The following is a 26,843-nucleotide window of genomic DNA, read 5'->3' as shown; positions in this document are numbered from 1 at the left end:
GAACCAAGAGGAAATTAATCACTGAATTGATCTATAACACAAAATGAAATTGAAGCAGCAATAAAGAGTCTCCCCAAAAAGAAAAGTCCAGGACCTGATGGATTCTCTGCTGAATTCTATCAGACCTTACAGCCAGCATTATACTTAACGGAGAAAAACTGACACCATTCCCTCTAAAATCAGGAACGAGACAAGGATGCCCACTATCTCCACTCCTACTCAGCACAGTACTGGAATTCCTAGCCAGAGCAATTAGGCAAGAAGAAGGAATAAAAGGAATACAAATAGGTAAAGAAACTGTCAAAATATCCCTATTTGCAGATGACATGATCCTATACCTTAAAGACCCAAAAAACTCTACTCAGAGCTTCTAGATATCATCAATAGCTACAGCAAGGAAGCAGGATATAAAATCAACATAGAAAAATCATTAGCATTTCTAAACACTAATAATGAACAAACTGAAAAAGAATGTATAAAAACAATTCCATTTACAATACCCTCAAAAAAAATCAAATACCTAGGTGTAAACCTAACAGAAGATGTGAATGACCTCTATAAGGAAAACTATAAACTTCTGAAGAAAGAGATTGAGGAAGACTATAGAAAGTGGAGAGATCTCCCATGCTTATGGATTGGTAGAATCAACATAGTAAAAATGTCTATACTCCCAAAAGTAATCTACAAGTTTAATGCAATTCCCATCAAAATTCCAATGACATTCATTAAAGAGATTGAAAAATCTACTGTGAAATTTATATGGAAACACAAGAGGCCACGAATAACCAAGGCAATACTCAGTGAAAAGAACAATGCTGGAGGTATCATGATACCTGACTTCAAACTATATTACAAAGCGGTAACAATAAAAACAGCATGGTTCTGGCACAAAAACAGACACGAAGACCAGCGGAACAGAATAGAGGACCCAGATATGAAGCCACACAACTATAACCAACTTGTCTTTGACAAAGGAGCTAAAAATATATGATGGAGAAAAAGCAGCCTCTTCCACAAAAACTGCTGGGAAAACTGTTAGCAGTCTGCAAAAAACTGAAACTAGATCTATGTATATCACCCTATACCAAGATTAACTCAAAATGGATCAAGGATCTTAATATCAGACCCCATACTCTAAAGTTGACACAGGAAACAGTAGGAAACACTCTGGAGTTAGTAGGTATAGGTAAGAACTTTTTCAACGGAACCCCAGCAGCGCAGCAACTAAGAGATAGCATAGATAAATGGACCTCAGAAAACTAAAAAGCTTCTGTTCATCAAAAGAAATGGTCTCTAAACTGAAGAGAACACAAATAGAGTGGGAGAAAATATTTGCCAATTATACATCAGACAAAGGACTGATAACCAGAATATATAGGGAACTTAAAAAACTAAATTCTCCTAAAACTAATGAACGAATAAAGAAATGGGCAAGTGAACTAAACAGAACTTTCTTAAAAGAAGAAATTCAAATGGCCAAAAAACACATGAAAAAATGCTCACCATCTCTAGCAATAATGGAAATGCAAATTAAAACCACACTAAGATTCTACCTCACCCCTGTTAGAATAGCCATCATTAGCAACACCATGAACAACAGGTGTTGGTGAGGATGCGGAGAGAAAGGAACCCTCTTACACTGCTGGTGGGACTGTAAACTAGTACAACCACTCTGAAAAAAAATTTGGAGGCTACTTAAAAATCTAAACATTGATCTACCATTTGATCCACCAATACCACTCTTGGGGATATACCCAAAAGACTGTGACACAGGTTACTCCAGAGGCACCTGCACAGCCATGTTTATTGCAGCACTATTCACAATAGCCATGTTATGGAAAGAGCCAAGATGTCTCACTACTGACGAATGGATTAAGAAAATGTGCTACCTATACACAATGGAATTTTTTGTAGCCATGAAGAAGAACGAAATGTTATCATTTGCTGGTAAATGGATGGAATTGGAGAACATCATTCTGAGTGAGGTTAGCCTGGTCCAAAAGACCAAAAAATCATATGTTCTTCCTCATATGCAGACATTAGATCAAGGGCAAACACAACAAGGGGACTGGACTTTGAGCACATGATAAAAGTGAGAACACACAAGGGAGGGGTGAGGATAGGTAAGACACCTAAAAAATTAGCTAGCATTTGTTGCCCTTAATGCAGAGAAACTAAAGCAGATACCTTAAAAGCAACTGAGGCCAATAGGAGAAGGGGACCAGGAAATAGAGAAAAGGTTAGATCAAAAAGAATTATCCGAGAAGATAACACACATGCACAGGAAATTAATGTGAGTCAACTCCCTGTATAGCTCTCCTTATGTCAACTAGCAAAAACCCTTGTTCCTTCCTATTATTGCTTCTACTCTCTCTTCAACAAAATTAGAGATAAGGGCAAAATAGTTTCTGCTGGGTATTGAGGGGGTAGGGGGGAGAGGGAGGGGGCAGAGTGGGTGGTAAGGGAGGGGGTGGTGGCAGGGGGGAGAAATTACCCAAGCATTGTATGCACATATGAATAATAAAACAATAAAAAAAAAGAAAATACCCAACACAAACAAAAAAAAACCAAAACAAAACAAAAACCTCCCATGTACATTGACCCTCATAATAAATACTGTACCAAAAGCAATGTAAAGATTCAATGCAATTCCATCAGAATGCCAATGTCATTCTTCACAAAATTAGAAAAATCTAACCTAAAATTCATATGGAAACATAAAAAACTCTGAATAGCAAAAACAATCCTGAGGAAAAAAGAGTAATACTGGAGGTATGAATGGATAAAGAATGAAATTATGTTATTTGCAGGAAATTGGATGAAACTGGAGATCATTGTTTTGAGTGAGATAAGTCAGGCTTAACAAGCTAAATATTCCATGTTTTTGCTCATATTTGGCATCTTTATCTAAAATATTATTAATAATAATCATGATAATAATGGGACGTGAATGTCAAAGGGGAACTGTCTGGGGGATTAGAAGGAGGGGAAAAGAGAGGGTACTGGGGGGTGAAAAGGTTTGAAATATGTCATACACACACATGCACACACATGAAGATAGTGTAATAAAACCCACCAATACTGTTTGAAAAAGAAGAGAAGAGATGATTGAGTGGCTCAAGTGGTAGAGTGCCTGCCTTGCAAGTGTGAAGCCCTGAGTTCAAGCTCCAGTGCTGCCAATAAAATAAAATAAAAGCATGAAAAAGAACAGAAGAGGGGTTAAGGGAATATAATAGAGGGGAAGAACATGTTCAAAGTACACAGCACATGTCTATGGAATTGTCACAATGAAACCTCCTTGCATGATTAACATAAATTAAAATAATAATAATAATAATAATAATAATAACAATAGCAGAAAACTTCCCAAACCTTGAGAAAAACAAGGCATCCAGGTACAGGAGACTTTAAAAACATCAAATAGTCAAGACCAGAAAAGAATCTCTCCATGTCATCTTATAGCTAAAACATTGAGTATACAGAACAAGGAAAGAATATTGAAAGCTGCAAAAGAGAAGTACCAAGACACCTATAAAGGCAAACCCACCAGAACAACAGCAGACTTCTCAAAAGAAATTGTAAAAGCAATGAGGGCATGGAATGATGTATTTCAAATCCTGAAAGAAATCCTGCCAACTTAGATTACTGTACCAGCAAAGTTATTCTTTATAATTCAAAGCAAACTAAAAAGTTCCATGCAAAACAAAAACTAAGCCAGCCTTGCAGAAGAGTCTTACTATAATCTTCCATACCTAAGAGAAGATAAAAGTTATCATGAAAATATAGGAAAGAATAAATTTCACTAGATGAGTAGATAAGCAAATGAAGAACTGGGGAAGAATCAAACACTTAAAAAAAATCACAAAATGGCAGGAATTACTAGATACCTTTCTGTGGTAACTCTGAATGTTAATAGTCTCAATTTTCCAAACAAAAGACACAGACTGGTGGATTGGATTAAAAAATAAGATCCAACCATTTGTTGCCTATAAGAATTTAACCTCACTGGTAAAGAAACATATAGGATTAAAGTGAAAGGATAAAAAAGATATTCCAAGCAAATGGAGCCCAAAAGCAAGTATAATAGACTTCACAAAGAAAGTTACTTCATACTGATAAAGCAAAAAATCCATTGAGAGGAGATAACAATTGTAAACATATACACACTGAACATTGGTGCACAATTCCATAAAACAAATACTACTGGGCATAAAAGCACAGATAAACCCCAATACAATAATAGTATGTGACTTCAATACCCTACTCTAACCAATAGATAGGTTATTCAGACAAAAAAAGTCAACAAAGAAACTTCAGAATTAGACAACACTATAGATTAAATGGAAGTAACAGATATGTATAGAATATTCTGTCCAACAGCTGAAGAACACACATTCTTTTCAGCTGCCCCCAGAACTTTCTCCAAAATAGATCATATTTTAGGACATAAAGCAAGTCTTAACAAATATAAGAAAATTAAAATAACTTTTCAATTCTATATTTTATCAGACCACATGGAATAACACTAGAAACCAACAGCAAGAGAAACTACAGAAAATATTCAAATACATGGAATCTAACAATACATTTTTGAATGATTAATAGGTCATCAAAGAAATATGGGGAAATTTAAAAAATCCCCAGAATCACATGGGTGACTTTCTCCCAAGCTCATCTTTATTCTTCTTCTCATCTTTTGCAAATGTCTTAGACCTCTCTCTTTGCTTTTTAGTCACGCTGTGCTTCAGTGATCTCTGTCTTGCAAAACCCTTGCTTGCCATCCATTTGAATAAAAGGATACTTTTTGGGTCTGGAGTTAGAAAGCAGACTGGATGAACAATCTGTAGCCTTAAGGCAAGCTAGTGCCATTCCAATTCCCATTCCTGCCTTTAAATAAGGATTAATGCAGAGGAACAAAACCATTGGCAGGATTTAGTGCTAATCCAGGATGAATGGAGAAGCAGTCACCAGAAGGTAGAGATGCTCTAAGAGGAGCCACAGCACATTTTTGATTCTTTCTTTGGATACCACAATGCTAAATAAGATTGAATCATACAAATTTAAGTCTTGTTTTTAAACAAATAGACTCTGGAGGATAAAAGCAAGACTATGTGAGTTACTCATCCGAATACAGACTCTGAGATTCCTGTGCCAAGGCAAAAGAAAGAGGAACACCAGAAACTGTTTTGCTATAGATGAAGGAGAATGAGCATACCAAAGTGAGAGACTTCTGAGGAGTTGAGTTTCTCTAGTATTAGCTTCATGACAACTTCATCTGGTATACTGTGACCTTTGACCAGCATCGATTGCAACTAAGAACAAACACAGGTATCGTCCATTACTGTGTAACCAATATGTGATACAGAGCCTTACTTATAATCATAGTAACTTTGAAATTTAGATTTCTTTACCACAGCTCCTGGTGCAGTTTCAGCAGCAATGTGTTCTTCCAAAACTGATAAACCTAAAAGATGAATTTAAAATATTAGCACAAGTGCTGGAATTAGGATTATCAAAATCAGAAATTCATTCCACGTGTCTTACAATTGACAGCAAAGATGAACATTTGTATATCACTCACTCTAGAATTTATAAGGCATATTTCTGTACATTATGTCATTTAAGCCTAACTAAAGTAGAAGCAGCAAGATGTATTCCACAGAGAATTTGTCCCTGCTATTCCACGAGCTAAAGTGCCCTGGTAGAATTCACTCTCGAGTGTGTGCTCTGTGAGATACGGAAGAGAGTGCGGGGGATGAAATGAGGTAGTGCATGTGGCAGTGGTCTGTAAATTATAACGTGCTGTACACAGCATATAGTAGTAGTATTAGTCTAGATCCTTTTAGAACCAATTATGTCAGAAGCCATTAGTTTTTCACACTAAAAGTATAAAGGCAAAATAAGCATCAAGTAACGTCTAAATGGATAAACAGGTTCAAAAGCGGGGTCCTGAGGCTGAAATTCCAATGACCCATTTACATTTTAGAGGAAATGTGCCATTTCTTGATGAAAAACATCCTGGGTAGGAATGACAGGGGCTTGACCTACAGGAGGACTCGGTAATTGAATTATATCACTAGCTGTTAATAATCTGTGGGATGTTTTGTATTATTTAAGTTTCTCGAAGTGAAATTTTTTTATCAAAAAAGAAGAAAATTTTGGAGTTCTTTATGTGTGTGTAATATGTGACCAAGTTGTTTTCCAAAACAATTGTACCAGATCTCAGTTTTACCAATGGCATATGGAATGTCCATTTCATAACATCCTTGCCAACAATGATTGCAGTAATTTTACAGATTCACTGCCAATTTGATAGGTAAATATGAATCGGTGTTTTTATTTTTCTTGGCAGCACTGGGGTTTGAACTCAGGGCCTTGTGCTTGCTAGGCAGGTGCTGTACTACTTTAGCTAGACCACAGATTTTTTAGTTTTAGATATTTGGGGAATAGTGTCTTGCATTTATACCTGGGCTGGGTTGGACCAAGATCCTCCTATTTGTGCTTCCCACATAGATAGGATGACAAGCACATGCAGCCACACCTAGCTATTGGTGTGGGATCTGGTGAACTTTTTGCCTGCACTGTGATCTTCCTGATCTCTACCTCCCAAGTATCTGGGATTACAGATGTGAGTTACCATGCCTGGCCTTAGATCAATTTTATTTTAATTACTATTTCTTCATTAAAGTTAGTGAAATCAAACACTTTTTTTCTTATAGCATGTATTTTTGTTTCCACTTTTATGAATTTTCTATTCATTTTTTCCTTTAAGGAAATAAATTACTGATTAAAAGAATGAATATAATGTGTATATCTGGGTATATATACATATGTACATAATCAACTTGTCTTACATATTGCAAAGAACGTAAGGAAATTTATAAGTAAACAGTCCAGTTGAAGATAATTCAAGGGAATTAATTCACTGAAGATCATTAAGTTCTGGAAAATTCTCTCAAGAAAAGCTGCAAGAGTTCCTTCCCTTCTTATCTTTCATAACACACTCAAAACACATATAATATCACAAATAGTTCTAAATTATGGAATTAAATCATTGGAGATAGTAAGAATGTAGTCATGACATTTAATAAACCCTTCTAAATACTATGAAAAAAATGAGGACTACCAGATGGGCAAATCTTGATTGGCTTGATGGCTTTATAAAGCTAATATTAACAGGGTTGATACATGGTCAGATCTCTGATAAAGCAAATATGACATAATGATAATTATGGGATCTAGATGTGGGTAGATGGGCATTTGTTGTACAGTTCTTTCCATTTTATGTATACTTGAAAGTTTTCATGATAAAATATTGGGGATAAAGATAAAGTTTACCTTCAACACGAATACATTTCCATGCCTGTGCTATGTGATAGGCTAATGTTGTCTTCCCAACACCCTTGAAAAGAGAAATGTTATTTAAAACCTAACAGAACAGTCATTTCATTGTGAAACAGATATATCAACTTAAACATTCTACTGATGACTACTATTACATAAATGTTTTTCTTATAAAAATGAAGAGTAAACCCTATATACTTATGACTTCATTTTCTCTACTAATTCTTGCCTATGTCATATATCCTAAAGTGATTTAAATAAAATTTTCAAATTAAGAAAATCAGGAATGCTGTACATGAAATAGGGGAGGTATACCATTATATTGCACTACTTCGATTGTCAAATTTTGTAATTCTGATTATAAATCATTGTGATATAGATTGAGGTCCATTGTTTTATTTCCTTCTTTAAGGAAAATGAGTATTTTGACAGACTTCCATTTAGCAATTTTGAAGAGCAAATAAATCCTTAACTGGTATCTTTGGAAAGTATCATCATGTAAAGAAAAAAATAAAAACAAAGGATCACTTCTATAAAGTACAATTCATATCTGGTTGCTGTCAGTGTTGAATTTGAAAACTGTATTATGACCATGAAAAAAACTGAATTATGTTTTTAGAAGTGTAATGAAAATTGTTGGAAACATTTCTGACCCAGGGTTCCTCTAAATTAAGTCAAGGATAGGATCCAACTCAGTGATGTCATAACTTCATATATCCAGAGAGCCTTACAACAAATATCTCAGGAAGTCTTTTTTTTTTTTTTTTTCAGGGATGGAGATTGAATCCAGGCAAACCTAGGCGAGCACTCTACAACTGAGCTACATCCCCAGTCCTGTTTGAGGAAGCCTTTCTTACTGGAAAATCAAATTATTATGGTGCAGTCTTTTTTTTTTTTTTGTGGTATTGGGGCTTGAACTCAGGTCCTACACCTTAAGCCACTCTGCCAGCTTATTTTGTGATGTGTTTTTCCAGATAGGGGCTCACGGAACTATTTGCCTGGGATGGCTTTGAACCAAGATCCTCTTGATCTTTGCCTCCTGAGTAGCTAGGATTACATGCACCACCAGTGCCCACTTGGTGAAGTGTTTTGATAAGTCAATTTCTTCATAATACATAAACAAATATAATCTAGGTAGTCTTTCAATTATAGTATATAAGAAGAAAGTTATGAATTTATAACTAATATATCAGATTTTAAGTGACATAATGAAAGTCTAACAGACACTCAAAAAATTAGTACGCTATGTAGTTTCCCTTCTTATATGGTAACTTATAAGATTGTGATTTTAAAAATAAAAAATTTATACTAAAAATAAGAAGAGTTAACTTACAGGTTTCCCCAATACAACAAAGCAAACAGGTTTGGACAACAAAAAATTTTTTTCAATTTCATCTTCATCAAATATATCTGCTAAAGGAAACTCTTCTGTCTTCTCTTGAGAAGTCATAATTCAAACTACTAAAATAAGAAAAAAGTAAAATTGTTGCAATATACAATTTGGTTAGGAAGAGCTATAATATTCTGTGAATTTACTCACTCCATAAGCCATTCTGTGTCACTAAATACACAGATTTCAGCAGCAATTGTAAATAAGTTAAATTCATCTATCAAACGAACAGAAGGCTGTTAGTTTGAGAGAAAAACAAAATCTAACTATGTGCTGCAGAAGAGAGCTGAAAGTGTTTCCAAAAGATTAAGGAAACAATGTACATATATGCATCCATATACACTTCTGGTGTGTGTATTATATTGAAGATCAAATTAAAGCTACATGTGTTACACCTCCATGTGTGTATAAATTTTACTAGAGAGAGAAAAAGTAACACTGGCTAAATGTATTAGTCATATTTTCATATTTTAGAAAGCCTTGATTGAAGAAAAAATTGCCAGAAGATATGCAGCTTTTTTTTTTTAGGTCTGTACTGGGTTTTGAACTCAGGACCTCACAGTTCCCAGGCAGATGCTCTGCCACTTGAGCCATTCCATCAGCCCTAAGCAATGTAGGTTTTATACTTTCTCACTTTGTAATGCTTCTGTCCATAAGAGCATATCTTCGTTTTAAAATTATTTTTGGAAAATCTTGTGCTATTTTGAGCCATTGAGTAGATTTCTATGCACAGAACTCCAATTTTAAACATATGTCTACCAGAACTAAATTTTTAACTGATGGTGGTTTTGTTGGAGTAATTAAGAAACAAATTAGGTGAATTAAATTTTTTGTATAAAGATCATGTCTTGTTTTCAAGCACTTGTAACTAGCTATATACTTATACTCCTAAAATATTTACATATAATCATAGAATATTTCCATTATATAAATATTAAAAATAACATAGGACTGTATTATGGAGCACAATAAAATAATATTAGAATAATTACAAAAGTACTTGTAAAGCCCCTAATTCTTGAACATTAAAAAGAAAAAAAGTGACAATATGCAGTGAATTATTACTGTACCAAAGAAAAATTTAAGGTGAAATTATATAATGTTAACAAAATAATATTATTTATTAGAACTATTAAATACTGTATTCAATTAAAATTATATAGTGAACAATTTAAACCAATGATTGTTTTAGATCTGCAATAATAATAGCAAAAAATTGCACAAACCTATAAAGAGATATGAATAAATGTAGTAAGAAATGTACACTCAGTATAAAACTTTGTTAATGGATAGTAAAGAAGGTGCAAAGAAAGGAAGAACCATAACATGTGTCTGGATGGGAAGATTCAGTTTTCATAAAGATATCAAGAATTTCCTAATTGACACATAAATAAAGTTTATTAAATTATTGTTAGTATTATTAAATTATTATTAAATCAAATTATTAAAATTAAAATATTAAATTAAATTATTGTTAATTGTTAATTTATTACTGTAAAGTGAATCTGTGGGGGGGTGAGTGTGTGCATGTGTAGAGGGTCATGCATTAAAGTGTCTCATACCTACTAGATATATGTACACCCAAAATTTAATAAAAGAGCATTTCAAACCGGTGCAGAAAGGATGAATAGTTTTTTCTTTTTAAATTTTGTGTGTGTTTGTGTGTAACTGGGATTGAACTCAGGGCCTTGTGCTTGTTAGACAAGCACTCTATACTTGAGCCATGCAGCCAGTACTTTTTCTTTTTATTTGCTTTTCAGACAGGATTTTGTGTTAACTTCGTCCAGGCTGGCTTTGAACCTCGATCTTCCTACCTCTGTCTCTAACTAGCTGAGATTACAGGCATGCCTAGCTTTTGAGATCGGGTCTCAAATTTTTGACTGGGCTGGCCTCAAATTGCCTCTGTCTTCTGAGAATCCAGGATTATAGGTATGTACAACCCTGCCCACCAAGGATGAATTTTTCTTTTTTTTTTTTTGCAGTACTGGGGTTTGGACTCAGGGCCTCATACTTACTAGGCAGAAACTGCCACTTGAGCCATCCAGCAGCCCGAGGATGAATTCTTTAGGCTAATTTTTCATGCATAAAGAATTCTCAAAGAGCAGCAATACAAAAAATTATGATCCCATTAGAAAATAGGAAAAAAAGTCTGAAGACACCTATCACAAAGAAGATACACAGATGAAAAATAAGCACATGAAAAGATGCTAAAAATCATTAGCCATTAGTGAAATGCAAATTGAAACCACAATGAGCTGTCACTACATGCCTCTCAGGACAGCTGCAGTAAGAACTAGTGACAATACCAGATACTGGCAGAGACACTGACAAACGTTAGACATTGATGGTGGGAATATAGAATGGTCCAATCACTCTCCAAAACAGTTCAATAACTTCTTAAAAAGTCAAACATGCTAAGCACCAGTGGCTCATGCTTGTAATCCTAGCTACTCAGGAGGCGGAGATCAGGAGGATCGTGGTTTGAAGCCAGTCCCAGCAAATACTTTGCAAGACCCTATTTCGAATATACCCAACATACACCAAAAAGGGCTGGCAGAGTGGCTCAAGGTATAGGCCCTGAATTCAAGCCCCAGGGCCACATATATATAAAAAAAAAGTCAAACATGTAACTACCATCTGACCCCACAATTGCACCCACTGGCATTTATTCCAGAGAATGCAAAACCATGTTCACACAAAAATTGTAGATGCATAATTATGGTAGCTTTATTCCTAATATCCCCAAACTGGAAACAACCCAGATGTTCTTCAGCAGGTGAAGGGCTAAACAAACTGTGGTGTATTCGCATTCTGGAACATAACAATAACAAAAGAGAATGAACTACTGATAATATGACAGCCTGGATCAAGCTCCAGAGAATTACCCAATAGAAATCTATTTCAGAGATTACATACTGTCTGACTTTACATAAATTCTTGAAGTGACAAAGATACAGAAATGGTAAACAAAGTATATAACGGCAACATGTGGGATACTCCTGGCTGGAAATGTTCTCTGTCTTGACTTCATCAAAGCCAATATCCTACTGTGATATTGTACCATAGTTTTACAAGTTATTTTCATGAAACAAAGTAAGGAAAGAATACACAGACTCTCTCTTTATTATTTCTGACAGCTGTATGTAAATCTGTGGTTATCTCAAAATGGAAAGTTTAGCAAAAAGTATTACCTAGCCAACAAAAATATTTAATGTGCTTAGTGAAATAATACAGAGGTTTGAAAATAAAGCAAGGTTAAAATAAAGACTACAAATGATTGAGCATATTTGAAAAAGTTTCATGTAGATGTATACAAATGAAAAAATATAAAAATGAACCATAAAAATTCAACCAGCATATAAACAGATAAGACAGCTGAAGAGAGAATAGATAAAGTGAAAGTCAGGTGTTGAGATATTAGCCAGAATGAAGTAGAAAGACCCAAATTAGGAAAACATTAAGGAAAGACTAAAGCATGATTATTACCACGAAAAGTTCTGACAGTTCCAAAAGGAGTTTAAAAAAAAATAAAGAGCAAGGCATATTCTAAGAGACAGTGACTAAAAATTTTTTCAGAATTATTGATAAAATATAATCCTCAGATTCAGGAACTTAAACATATCATGAAGCAGGATAAATGAAAAGAAATCCATGTGAAGAAACAAAATGATAACCTGAAGAATACCAAAGATTAATATATCTTCTTTAAAAGCAGACCTAGAAGAAAAGAGAATACAGCAAAGGGAATGACAATTAGATAGATGTCTGACCTTGGAAGCAACATTGAAGGAGAAATATTTTTCAAGATTGCATTCTCAGAACAATGATGTCTCAAGAATAAGGGTAAAATGAAATATTTTCAGACTGGCAAAAACAGAGTCATTGCCAGCAGATACCTCTATAAGGATTTGCCTTAGGCAAAGAGAAAACGATCCCTGCTAGTAGGTCTAAGACATAAGGAAATAAAGCAAGCAAAGATATTGATAAATCTAAGCAAACACTGAGTACATAAAAACAAAAATAAGATAAAACTAGAAAAATGGAAAATGAGAGTATATACATTGGGCAGATGGCATAGGAGGTGAAACATCCTAAAGACCTTGCATTTTGTAGAAAAGTATAAAGATATTGGTTAACCAAAGACTTAAATGTGCATGCTAGCATCTAGGTAATGATAGTAAACAGACATAGGTATTATAATTCTCTAACAGAAAGAGAAAATGGAATAAGCCAACAGGGGAAAAATAATAATCTTAGGTGAGAAAGGAGAGTTAGGGACCCGGTGTAGTTCAGTGGTAGAGCGTGTGCTTAGCATGTGCAATTTGGATGACAGTTTTGAATGACTTCATCAAGGAGCAAGAAGGAGCAATATCAGAATATAAAAGAGTTCTGGGGATGAAGCATGTAATTAGAGTTATGAGTGATTTGGCCAAGACACTTAAGGTGACCTCCAGTGAGTCACACTCTTGCATAATCCCCTTCCCTTGAGCACAAGTGGGATCTGTGACTTGCTTCTCAATATACCAAAGATGTCACCTCCATGATTATGTTAGGTCATATATGACTCCATATTAGCAGGCTAGAGAGAAACTTCTTGTTAGCTTGGAAGAAGTAAGCTGCTGTGTGAGAGGACCACAGAGCAAGGAACAGTGTGTGGTCTCCAGTTGCTGAGAGTAGCCCAAAGGGGTCAGCATAGTAAGGGTACAGGGACCTCAGTGCTACAACTGCAAAGAGATGAATTTTGCCAGGAATGTGAATGGGGTTGGGAGTAGATTCTTCCCTAAATTGAGTCTCCAGTTGAAAGCATAGCTCAGCCAACACTTGATTGCCAAGTTGAGCTATGCCAGGATCCCTGGTTATGGAATCTGTCTGATCTGTCTTAAGGTGCTAAATTTGTGCAATTTGTTATGCGGCACAGAAAACTAATGCAAATAGATATGAAATATCTAGTGTCTCACAAACCATCCACCTCAGAGGAGGCACTGAACACCAAGGTGGCAAGATGATTATTCAGTAGATGCCAGCCAGTCTTTGTCTTTGCTCTCCCCAGTGTTTACACAATGGAGTCCTAATTGGAAAAATTATGGTGTTGGGGATAGAGGTGACGGAGGCTTGCATGGACTCAACAAGGCTCCCCCTGACTAGGCTGATCTAGCTATTACTACTGCTGAGTGTACTATTTGAGCACAGCAGACTGAGAATGAACCCTCAATATGGTATGATCCTTGAGGAGCTAGAACATCTATTCACCCATGAACTGATTACACAGGACCCTTCTACCTTGGCAGGGGCAAGTGACATGTGCTCCTAGTGTGAGTTTGTCTTCCCTAACATCAGCACCACTATGTAAGGGTTTAAAGTATGTCTCACTTATCATGGAATCTCATGCAGTTCTGCTTCGGATCAAAGGACCCCTTTACAATAAAGAAGATATGATAAGAGACATGTGAACATGAGGCCCACTGGCTCTCCCACGTTCCTCACCTAGAAGCTGCAGGTCTGTCACACAGGCTTCTCAAAGGTGCAGTTAAGGCACTAGTTTTGGATTGTGTGGGATGGAAATGGTGTACTTCATGGTGAACCAAGTGTGGAGGTAGGAATGACTTCTCTCACTGTCATTCTGTGATTGGCTTGAGCAAACAGTACTTCCTTTTGCACAACTTTAGGCTCTGCTGGACTGGCTTTGGCTGATAGGAGAGATAGGTCTATCGGCGACTCAGTAAACGTTTCACTAAACCTGAAACTACTCTGGCTAGCTGGTCACTTTTGGCTTGACAAGCTGGTAAGGAGTTACTGCACTCACAAGTGAAGATAGATTTGCTGCCTACATATATCCTGAATTTAGAGAATTCTCTGAGACACATCTTGATGCATTCATATCCAGAGAATGGTAATTGCAGCAACCAGAATCTGTTAAGGACATGGTAATATGGGGCTTTTACCCCTCAGGGATGAAAGCTGGTCACCCTACTGGGCAAACACCTTAGATCAGCAGAAGTTCTAACCAAAGGTAAGGAAAATACAGAAATGGGTGGTGGGGGAGGAAGATGGCTAATGATCAATTACAGTCCTTGGGTTAATTGCAGTAGTGGGTTTTTTGGCTTATACCACTAATCTCTCTTTTCTTTTAGAAATTGGTACTAGTCATTACTTAAGGAATCAGTGAGGGGCTGGTGTGAACTTGCTGTGGGGAAAGAGTGGATCTGAGTGTTTAAAGGGTGGAATATAGCAAATGCTGCTAGTGTTGTGCTCACATGCACTTGACTTATACCTTTTCTCGGTATAGCTAGCCTGACTTCCAAATGCCAGCCTGTGTGACTCTTTCTCTACAGGTTTTCTCCAGCTGCAGACCCTCTCTGTCTGAGCACAGGGCAAACTGGAAGTTCTGAGGCATCAATGCTCTGCCATAGAAGGCTTCAACCAATAATTTATGGATGTTGGTAAATAAATACTCGAGTTCTTTAATATTTGAAAGTCAGACTTCTAGACATTTTAAGAATTACTTCCCTAAACAAAAACATTGTGCAAATATTTAACTCAGATTCCAATATGAAGTGGAACAGAGCTATGTATTTTTTCCCAATTAAAAAATACACGTTAATGTAAATGCCAGACTGGCATGGACTTCTTTCTAGTTTTGAATAAAAGAAGTACCAAACAGTGGAAGAAAATTAATAATCTATAATTAAATATTTTGAAATTTTGTAACTTTCCAATCTTGAATCTACAACATAGCCTCTAATACCACATTTTGTTATGTGTTAATGCTATTAATTTTTTTAAAAGTTTTGTTACAATTTCAGAGGTTGAGAACCCTCTAGTGGTGGATTCTAAGATTTAAGAGGGGTAACCGGGAAATCTTGCCTTTCCTCCTGGGCTAGGTTACCATCACTCCAGTACATCTTAGGCTATTGTAACAGGTGTTCAGTAAGTATTTGTGGAATAAATACATTAGTCGTTGAAAAGAGAGCTGGTTTAAAAAAGTAGATTTACGAAGAGACCTTAAGTTTAGTTTTGCAAGAAAAGTAACCGGTATGGAGTCCCCGTAGGAGGTGGACTACCGTGCCACTGATAGCGAATATATCCGAGCGGTGGACAACCGCCCTCGGGCACCGGGACAAAGGCGCCTTACCTGCCGATAGCGGACCGCGCTCCCAACAGCAGCGGCCTGCAGAGGCTCCGCATCTGTTGCGCGGTTGCCGTGGAAACCGCGGGCGGCGCGCAGGGCCCGTGCGGGGCGGGGCCTCAGAAGGTGCTGCTTCAATTCGCTATGAATTTTTATCCCAAAGATATGCTTTTCTATCTAATTTTGTGTTCATAGCTACAATACACTGCTTTTCACAAGCGTGCAAGGTAATGAGCAGGGAAGGTGCATACATTGTGGATTTATGTTCACACACAGCAAAGGGAAGAAACCCTGTTTAACCCAGAATCGCTAGCCTTCCAAGCCTATCCCACCACATAGCACTATATTAGAATTTACGAAGGTTTAGCTTTAGGCACACAGTGTGTCAAACTCCAAAATCTCTACCTTTAGAGAATTAAAAAATTTTATTAAACCATACAGACACGTTCGATATGGATTTTGCTGACAGCGACACTTAGTGAAAGACCATCGGATTCCAGATTTCCAGGAAAATAAGGGCAGAAGTAAGGCAGTACTTGGGGATGGATCGATCCTGCAACACGGATAAACCGCTTCAAAAGGAGGCGCCCAATCCCAAATACTCTCCCTTTTCCAGAGGGACCACGAAAACGAGAAACTCAATGAATTTGGGGACTTTTCTCCGCCCCTTTTCCTCTGCCCATGTGAAAGATGGCGCTCTTCGCTTCGTCCCTCAGCAGTACGCATGTCTGGGAGCCTCTAAACGCCCTCTCTCTGGTACGTCCTCCAGCTCCGCCCCCTCCGTGTCCGGGCGAGGCGTGGCCGGAGGCGGGGCTCGGGAATCCGGAAACACCTGTGCTGTGGAGGGTTATCTGTGGCTTTAGTGCCAGGCGGTGCTTTTCTCCGCTGGAGCTGGCGTCCAGGGTCTGAAGTGTCTTCTCGCCGGGTCTTCTGGGACCGTGCGACAGCTACCGCAACTCGGGCCGCGGCCTGGTGCCCTAGTGTGGGGCCCCATTTGGCTTGGCCATGCCTACGGCCGCCGCCCCCATCATCAGCTCGGTCCAGAAGCTGGTTCTGTACGAGACCAGAGCTGTGAGTACCCAGCGCGGCGGGCGCGTGGGTGTGGGGTCATAGGGCAGAGGCAGCACCCGCTCTTCTGTCTCCCTACTTCCCCGATCCCCGTAAGCAGCCTGGGAGGAGGCTCTTGGGCTGCGCCTGAGGGTCTTCACCCGGTTTTTGCGTTTGCTTGCACACGCTTTGACTTACAAGCCCTGCTGGAACACATGCAAACAGGTGCTCACGACGTTCTGTACGAGTTAGTGGATTTAATTTTATTTTTGCAGCTAAAGTCTGTTAAAGTTCTTGACTTCACTAGTGACTACAGGCAGGGTATGAAAAAGATTTGACCTAGCACTCGGTAACTTTTCTGTTAGCGTCACAGTGATTCATGTCAATTACGTGCACATTTGTTGCTGGATGTTTTTGGTTCCCTCCCCCCCCTTCTTTTTTTCTTATTTCAAAGAAAAGAAAAAGTTATTTTTGTTTACTAGTTTGGATAACTTTATCTTTCTTTTCACGTGACTCTTTTCAATGCAACATTTAATTTAAAAAAATTAAATTTGTTATTACCTTAAATGGCATGTAAACAGCAGTTTTTTATGATTCGATTACTAGTTCCCCAGTCTATATTCTTTTTTTTTTCTTAATTGCTTTTTGTGGTACCAGGATTTGAACACCAGGCCTCATGTTTGCTAGGCAGGTGCTCTACCACTTGAACCACACCCTCAGCCAGGGAATAGGATTTATACCACATCATACTTTATCATTTCTGTGATGCAGTACTCTTTCATATGATTGATGGTCAGGCATGGTGACACATGTCTGCAATCCCAGCACTTGGGAGGCTGAGGCAGGAGGATCATCAGTTTGAGGTCAGTATGGGCTACGTAACAAGACCTTGTCTCAAAAACAAAAACAAAAACAAAAAAAAAACCAAACAGAATTTCATCTAATGGAATTATATACAGTGTGTATTCTGTTCTGTAGTTCTTTGATGTTTTCCATGTTGTATCAGTAATTTGTTTCTTTTTATTGTTGACTGTGTTCCACAATTTGTTTATCCATTTTTCCTATTGATTTGGACTGTTATAAACCAGCTATGACCATTGTTGAACAAGTATATTTGTGAGCATATGTTCATTTCTGTTGGGTAGATACATATGAATGATATTGTTAAAGTTCATGTGCCTCAACTTTGGAGAACTCCTTGGTAGTTTTTGAAAAGTTAGTGTACCATTTTACACTCTTACCTGATCTCTGCCTCCTGAATAGTTAGGATTACAGGTATGAGCCACTGGCGCCTGGCTTGTAGACATTTCTGTGACTCTTTGAATGTCCTTATGATGAAGTAACTGGCGTTAGCCAGAGAGTGATCCAAGAGAAACAAGGAAGAAGTTGCCTCAGAAATCACACTCCATCATTCCTGCAATATCCTATTTGTTACCCAGGTTAACTCTGCTCAGTATGGGTGGAACTGTACAATGGAAAATGAGAATCCTGGAGGATTCTTAGAGGTTGGTACTACAGGAATTGTGGTTCACTATTTTTTATATCATTTGTAGAGTATCACTCGTTGACAGCTGTCTCATAAGGGTGTCATTGGTATCCTTCTGAAAAATTACTTGACTGAGTAAGTGTAGGTCTATTCTTAAACAATTTTATCCCATCGGTCAATTTGTTTTCTTATGTCATTACCAACTTTTCTTGGTGATTGTATAATAAGTGATCGACTTATAAATAAGTCTTAAAATCAGTCTTATTTTTCCAAGTCATTATGACTATTCTAGAACCTTTATGTTTCCATGTGACTTGCAGTGGGTTTGTCAGTTTCTATTAAAAAACTAATTGGAGTTGTTATTTGCATCTCATTGAATCTGTGGACCAATTTTGGGAGAATTGAAATTGTATCATGTGCAACAAGGAACATGTCTTCCATGCCTTTTCTTCTTCTTTTTTTTTCTTGCCTTATGGCACTGGCTAGGACCTCTAATACAAAGTTCAATAGAAGTGCCCCAGAGTAGACATTTTTGTCTTGTTCTTGATCTTTGGGGGAACGTATTCAGTCTTTCATCATGAAAGTGTGATGCTAACTGTTAGTTTTCACAGACACCTTTTATCAGGTTGAGAAATATTCTTTTCCTACTTTAAAAATCATGAATAAGTATTGAATTTTGTCAGTTTTTTTCTGCATTTGTATATGCCATTTCCTTTACTTGCTTGTAGTCAATTCCACTAATTCCTTTTCAAATGTTAAACAAACCTTGAATTTTGGGAATATACTCTACTTAATCATGCTGTATAATTGGTTTCATATATTCCTAGATTTTGTGGGCTCATTTTTGTTAAGGATTTTTGCGTTTAGATTTAGTATATTGGTCTGTCATTTTCTTTATATAAAATGAACATTATTTCTTTTTTCAATGTTTGTTGGAGTTCACTAGCGAAACATTTAGAATTGCAGTTGCTTTGCAGGATGAATTTTGATAATGAATCAATTTCTATAACAGATATATGGCTAAAAAGATTTTCAGTGAGTCTTGAATTAGTTATGATAAATTTTGTTTTTCAAAAAATTTGTCTTTCATCTCAGTTGTGGAGTGTTTCCTTATTATTGTTTCAATATTTGTAGGATTTGTAAAATTCCCTTTTTTATTCTTGACAGTTTGTGTTTTAAACTCTTTCTCTTTTGCAGTGCTGGGTTAAATGCAGGGTCTTGTGTGTACAGGCCTGCATTCTACCTGAGCTACATACATCTCCAGCCCTTTGATATCTTGTGTTCGTTCTCATTCTTGATCCATCTTCTAGATATTGAATTTTATTAATCATTTGAAGGAGTGGACTTTTGACTTAATTTTCTTTATTATTTCCTGTTTAACCAATTTCTGCTCTTAGGCTTATTATTTTCTTTCTCTTAGGGATTTTGGATTAATCAGTATCTTAGTCCCTTTGGGCTGCTTTAACAAAATGCCATAAACTAGGTGGCTTATAAACAATAAGCATTTATTTTTTATAGTTCTGGAGTCTGGGAAGTCCAATATCAAGGTACCAGTGGGTTGAGTGTCTGATGAGGGCCTGTAGTATCTCATGATTGAAGGGGTGGATAAGCTCCCTCCAGCTTCTTTTGTAAGGGCACTAATCCCATGCAGGAGGACTCAGCTCTTATGACTTAATTTCCTCCAGAAGGCCCCACCTCTTAATACACTACTGCATTGGGGATTAGATTTCATCCTATGAATTTGTTGGGGGACACTTAACATTTAGACCACAGCATTCAGTTATCTTTACCTAACTTTATAGGTAGATCATTGACTTAATTCTTTTCTTTTTTGATACAAAACACTTAAAACTGTAAATGTAAATGAATTTTACATTTCCAACTTACAGGTTTCCTTCCTTAGTATTTGGTATCCTGGGAGTCTTAGCATCACTGTAAGTGGCCATTTCATAAAAACAAATGAATACCCTTTAAAATTGGTAACTGAATACACTTTAAAATTGGTAGCCGAAGAGAGCTAGGGCTGTATGGATCAGCATGTGTGTTTTGTAAGGGTGAAATTTGTTAGGATAATCTTTATTCTTAGTGCTCAGAATTGTTAGTTTCTATGTATGTATTTATTTCCTGCATTGTTCCAAAGTGATTTGAGCCTCTGCTTCCGTCCCCCACCACATAAAAATAGAATAAAATAAGAATCACATCATGAGAAATGCACCTTACTTAATTAGTCTTAATTTGTGTAATTAGGGAACAGAGAGCAGTACAGGGTATAATTGACTGAGGGACTGGAGCAAGGAACCAAAAGATATAAGCTGGTAGGGGGGAGCATAGTAATTATAGTCGGTTTATTTTAGAAGGTGTGGTTGGAGGTGACAAAGTTTCAGTAAAGCCCTGCACTCTAACAGTGCTGTATCATCTGAACTTGGACATCCCTTTAGACTGTGAGACACACTTCCTCTCTCTGGGCTGAATTACCCGTTGTTGGGATTTCTGGACTAAGGGATGTTCTTTTACAATAATAACATTTAGTCTGACAGTTCAAATGAAGTTTGACATGAATTGAAGCTGTCATACAGCCTAAAATTTCTTCCCTTTCAAAAAGGCTGATTTCCTCCATCAGATGAAAAGTGAATGATTAATTAGCCTGTCACTATAAAAGGAGATGATAATGTTAGTAGATACTGAATTTTCTGTTAAATAGATTACCTACTGTATTCCCTTTGAATTTCATGTATCTTATGAATTTTATGTATTTTAGATCTTTATACTACGTTTATACCAAGTCACCACTGTTAAAGCTACATGCGGAAATTTAAGCTTTTCTTGAATAGCTTGGATAGCTTTTTTTTAGTGTCCTCATTCACCCTAAACTCCTGCAAGCCCATATCCCTCAAAATATCTTCAAACACACAAACATTGTTCGAGCAGTGCTGATTCTTAGATACCTGTTTGTATGATGGATGCAATCAGGCTGATGCATGCCTGTTTTATGGAACACTCACCATCCTGGTTGCTGCTGTCTTTCTTCTCTGTGGCATTTTCCTTCTTCACCTTCACTGTTTGAATTTTACCCTTTATTACTCTAGACTTTGCCTAGATGACTTTTCCTTCTTCCTAAATCCCTCCTTCTTACTGTGAATTTATAATAAATTTAGCTCAAATTCCCCCCACATATTTAAGTCCCTGAACACATTCACACACTTAGGTGTTTTACAGATTTCATCTTCTTGAAGCAGTGACTCATCTAGACTGGATATTCCCAAGGCTTGTGGCACATCTGTCATTCTGGCATCTCCCTTCACAATCATCAGGTTTCCTCTTTCTGACAACTTCCCTGTTTTCCTGGACCACATAATTTCCTGTTTCTTGATTTATACCCTCATTTTGGTGGTGCACCTCCCTCAGTTACTTCATGGGAGAGGTTCATGGAAAGTAATTGTTTTTGAGCCCATGCATGTCTAAAAAATGTCCTTATGCCACACTCGAGATTGATTGACAAATTTAGTATTGAATTAAAAATTGCAAAGAATTTTCCCCTAGAAGGCATTTGTCCCTGTCTTTCACCTTCCAGTGTTGCTCCTGAGAATTTTTAGCAGTATTCTGTTCTTGTTCTTTAGCTTAAAGATTTTTTTCCTCTTTAAAAACTTGTGCTATCTTTGTATTTTCTTCTTTCTATCCTCTAATATTCCACAGCTGTCAGGTGCCACAAATTTCCATTTTTGGTATAAATTGGTTTGCTTCTTGACTTCTCCACTGTTATTTTAGGATTCAGCTTTCTTGGGCATACCTTTCAGTTTCAAGTTACTGTTACGATTATGATTATCCTTATGATTTTTTTTTTGGCTGTACTAGGCTTTGAACTCAGGGCCTTACATTTATAGGCAGGTGCTCTACCACTTGAGCAACTTTATCAGCCCTTTATATGTTGGGTATTTTTGAGATAAGGTCTCATTTTCATTTTGCCTAGCCTGGCCTTGAAGCACAATCCTCCTGATCTCTACCTCCTAAGCAGCTAGGATTATAGGTGTGAGCCACCAGTGCCAGCAGCTTCCTTATGATTTTTGCTGTTATCTTCTTCATTCCTCCTTTTGCTGTTAGGGTTTATACCTAATAAACATTAAAAAATTTAAAAAAAGCAAAAACCTTGCTGGGGCTTAGTAAGATGCTTGAGAGGAACAGAGGTGTTTGCTCTTTCATCTTTACTCAGAATCCTGCCCATGTGTTCTTTAACCAGTTCTATTGTGTATTTTATCCCCACCTGAGAAGGCCACCCACAGGCTTCTGTTAGATGCTCTGGACATTTCTTTATTCTCATCTTACTAGACTTCTCAGAGTGTTTGATGTGGATGTGGGCTTCCTCCATCCTTTCCCCCATGTTCACCTCCCTTTGCTTAACCAAGTCCACCCTCTGCAGGGGCTGCCTGTTCACCAGCCATTCCCAAATCCAACTTCTAAATAAGAGTTCTTCAGGCTAGTTGTTTTGGGTCCTCATCTCTGTCTTCACTCTCCTGAGTGGGTGTAACCTAGTACCCTGGCTTGAAATGCAGATATGTGCTGAGAACATCGTTGATACCTGTCCTCTGAGTTTCAGAATCACCACTGATCTTGTGGGTGTGATGTGAACAGAGCTCTTGGTTTGCTCTGAAGCCTGTTTCTTCTCCAGTGGTCCCTCCATTAGTAAGTGGCACCACCATCCCTCTGGTTGCTCAAACAGAAGTAACTAAATTTATTACTTCCTTTTCTGATCCAGCCCATCAGGTCATATCTCCAAAATAAATCTTTCAATTTACCTAAAACCTCAGATCTCTAGCCCACTGGCTGACACATGAGACCTTCACTAGTAAATGGTCAAATGAATGACACCAACGGAAAATCAAGGTAATTAAAAAAAAAGCGTGCTCTTTAAAAATGTCATGAAAGGCAAAGCTGGGGGACTATTCTAGATTAAGAGATACAAAAGAAGTCATGGTAGCCAAATGCAAGGCATGTGTCAATCAAATTCTTTTTTTTTTTTTTTTAATAAATTCTGTTATGGAGGACATTACAGGGATACTTGGAAATTTGAATGTGGATATAGGTAATATTGTATTGACAGTATGACCAGGAGGGAGGTGGTCCTTGTTTTTGGAAATAGAGACTGAGGTTTCTAGAGGTAACATGTTATGATACCTGCATTCATTTCAAGTGGTTCAGAAGAAGAAAGCTCTCATCAGGAGGGAGGGGGAAAAAAGCAAATGCATCAAAATCTTAACATTTGGTGAATCTAGATAAACAATGTGTGAATGTTCATTGTACTGTTGTTTTATCTTATTGTAGGTTTGAAAATTTATGTCAAAATAAAAAATTGGACCAAAAAAAAAAAAAAAGCCATGAAGAATTTAATGAAAAAATATTTCAGGGCAGTTTTTAAGCCTTCAAATTCTGAGATCCATTTTTAAGCATACTATTAAATATAGGGAATCTAAGGCATACACAGGGACAGTGTTTCTGTGCTCAACTGGGAGGGACTGAGATTGAGTAGAAACAGGGCCTTCCTGAAAAAGGTGCCTCTTATTTAAAAAAAAATTGATGTGAAAGTAGATCTCTGTTGGCCACCAGAGGGCAGTGCAGGCAGTAATTCTGCTGACCACTTCAGGCCCACTGAAAGCTGTTTTCTTTCCTTGTGACTGACTCCTCATGAGGTCGCTGTTCTCTGCACAAAACATTTTTTAGGGTTCGTAGACTATTTGTACCATTTTCGAAGAGAAAGAATCTGGATAGTTAGTTACAGGGCTTGATGCTAAACATGAAGCAGTTATACTGCTTTTGTTTCTCTCTCCCACTTAGGTCTGTTTGTATTCTGTGGGTTTTAGCATTTGGCTGCTGTGACTTACTGAGTCTTTGGATGGATCTGACTATGGGAGGTGAAGCCCTACCTTCCTTTTGTATTCTTCAAAAGCTACTAACACATTTGTCCACTAGCATGTCAGGACTTAACATCTGTCTTTTTATTATAAACAGTCAAATCATAATCTTATTGAAGATAATGTTTGGATTTCCTAGATCTATACAAATTCTAAGAACTTCACTGGGATCTTACCACTCTTAAAATTACAATGTGCCTCCTTACTGAGTGGTTGACTTGGAAGAACCATCTTTCTGTGTGCTTATCTAGAAATGATGCATTAGTGTAAATGTTATAGAAAATTGCCCAGCAAATAAAAAATACAAGGAACCAGTATAAAGATCAGTTAGAGATGAATCAACTTGTGTTGAAACACATTTGTACATGAAAGCAATGCTAGGAATCTCTCTGTATAGCTATCCTTAACTCAACTAGCAAAAATGCTTTGTCTTCCTTATTATGCTTATGTCTTCTCTTCAACAAAATTAGGGATAAGGACAGAACAGGTTCTGCCTGGAAGTGGGGGTGGGGGGAGGGAGGGAGGAGGTGGGAGAGGGTTGCAGGGGGGAGAAATGACCCAAACAATGTACGTACATGTGAATAAATGAATAATAAAAAATACACTGTGGAGGTGGCTTTTCTTTCCCCTAACAGTTACTCAATGCCTGTGGGTCCAGATCGCATCAGTAGACTAGGAATTAAAAAACCAGAGAGGATAGTAGAGTTAGTCCTAGGTTCTTAAGGCATGTCAAAGTAGACGAAGGGAAGGCAAACCCCAGACAAACAACCTTTGGAAGTAAGTAGTAAATTGAGATATTTAAAAAAATGTGCTTTGGGCTGAGACGGGCACAGGTGATGAGTGAGGATGTTGCAGGTAGAGGAGGAGCTGTCCCTTGTCTTGTGGCTCAGTACATAAAGTCCCACAGAGGACCTTCTAGGTCAAACTCAGCATCAGCACACCACCAACCTCTCTCTTGTAACTTGCTCTGGCTGCCCCCCAAAAAGTTAAATGCCTTTCCTGTGTTCTCTTTGTATCCAGTTCATATGTCTATTATAGCACAGCTCTCATAGTTGTTAATTTGTGTGTTCATTTCTCCTGAAGACGAAGACCAATGACTAACAGATTGGTGTAGTCTTCCACTCTGGTTCCATTTGGTTCTACACATCTCTTCCTCTCTTCCTCCCTTTGGGGTGCTCTTTTTATCTGTTTTCTTTTTTTGTCTTCAAATACAATGGCATAGACTTGCTGACATCCTTAAAAGTAATGGAGAGAGAAGGAGTGAGCTTCTATCGTGTGCCTTCTTTCTGTTGAATGCTGTACTCACTGTTAGGTGCTATGAGCATTTTCTCAATCTTGTTCTGTTAACAAACACAGCAAGCTGCTTCTCTTCCAGGTCTTTCCCTTGCTATTTTCTCTCCTGGGAGCTGTTTGTCTTCAAATCCTCAAGGAAGTGGCTGTCTTTTCTGCTAAGAAGTTTGAATAGTTTGCAAGTCATTCTTAATTTTATTACATTGATTACCCACATCTTCTTGGTGGGGGGATGGGGCTCAAGGAATGAGCTGAGGCCTCTGTAGATTCCTTGACCTCTTTCTTCTCTCTGTCTTCTTGCCTTTATAGTTACTCCTCAAGTTCACTGAGTCCTGTGCTGGATGTCTCAACTTAGTTTACTATTATTATCGTAATTACTCTATTTTGAGCGCATCGACACTGGTAGTTTCATCTAGACTGTACCTCTCCTAGGATATGAAGGATCGAGTATTCCTCTTAGTCTTTCTTTTATGACTGGGCTAACCTATTATCTGTTAACATCAGGTTTTGCTCTTCATTACCTATAAGTAGATCAAATTTTAGTAATAAATATATAGTCATGGGTTGCTTAACAACAGGGATGCATTCTGAGAAATGCATCATTAGGCAATTTCATCATTGTATAAATGTCATGGCATGTACTTACACAAATTAAGACAGCTAATGACATTATAGGGTGATATAATCTTATGTGATCCCAGTCATATAGAAGGTCCGTCCTTGACCAAAATGTCATATGTGACATATGACTGCATACCTTACAAAAATTTCATCTGTTTCTATAGATTTAGAGTTAAAACAGTGTAATCAGTGTTTGCATTTTGATATACTGTAAAGTCTTAAAATCATATCCATTCTTGAGGGTTTAATTTTAGCCTCGAAACTTCCTTTATTTTCTATATACGTAGCAACTAACATTAACCTTTCCTCCCCTGATTTCTTATGGGCCACATTCAGTTTGGCCACTAATTCTAGGTTAATTTTTATTTGTTATTTTTATTTTATTGTTTACTGTTAATTTCCATTTGTTATCTAATTGCTTGGTGTTTTTATACCTTAATGACCATTGAGATGGTAAAATGCTGGTTGATTGTGGCAGTGTCTTTACTATTTTTGCAGTGTTCAGAAAGTGCCACTTGTTTTGTTTTGAAGCAAAATGCATTCAAATGATTTGTTTTTGTTAGTGGAGATTTACTTGTCTTTTAGAAGTAATTTAAAAATTCACCTAGGGCTTGGGGTATGGTTCCATGGTAGAGC

At 37.3% G+C, this 26,843-nt stretch overlaps 2 protein-coding genes across 10 annotated transcripts in view; one reads left to right on the top strand and one right to left on the bottom strand.

The window, feature by feature from the left end:
* The window catches only part of Ak9 (adenylate kinase 9), a 143,659-nt gene extending 134,823 nt beyond the window's left edge, over positions 1-8,836 (bottom strand). The window contains exons 1-4 of the mRNA XM_020176900.2: positions 8,678-8,836; positions 7,339-7,402; positions 5,412-5,464; positions 5,216-5,312 (exon numbers count right to left, since the gene is read on the bottom strand). Coding sequence (XP_020032489.2) covers positions 5,216-5,312; positions 5,412-5,464; positions 7,339-7,402; positions 8,678-8,794 — 331 coding nt within the window. The 5' untranslated portion in view covers positions 8,795-8,836. The remainder of the gene's footprint in view (positions 1-5,215; positions 5,313-5,411; positions 5,465-7,338; positions 7,403-8,677) is intronic.
* Positions 8,837-16,652: 7,816 nt separating this feature from the next.
* The window catches only part of LOC109700001 (polyphosphoinositide phosphatase), a 328,419-nt gene continuing 318,228 nt past the window's right edge, over positions 16,653-26,843 (top strand). For 5 of the 9 annotated variants that reach the window (XR_012449075.1, XR_012449073.1, XR_012449069.1 and 2 more), the window contains exon 1: positions 16,654-16,931. Coding sequence is in view for 5 of the 9 variants with exons in the window: in XM_074076965.1 (XP_073933066.1) it covers positions 16,866-16,931 (66 nt within the window). In the remaining 4 variants the exon portion in view is untranslated. Of the gene's footprint in view, positions 16,932-26,843 lie in introns of all 9 variants that reach the window. The other 4 variants (XM_074077001.1, XM_074076979.1, XM_074076997.1 and 1 more) reach the window with 1 other exon arrangement.

Source organism: Castor canadensis, chromosome 1 (assembly GCF_047511655.1).
Source record: "Castor canadensis chromosome 1, mCasCan1.hap1v2, whole genome shotgun sequence".
In the NCBI taxonomy this organism is placed as follows: Eukaryota; Metazoa; Chordata; class Mammalia; order Rodentia; family Castoridae; genus Castor; species Castor canadensis.
This window is presented reverse-complemented; position numbering and strand designations above follow the sequence as displayed.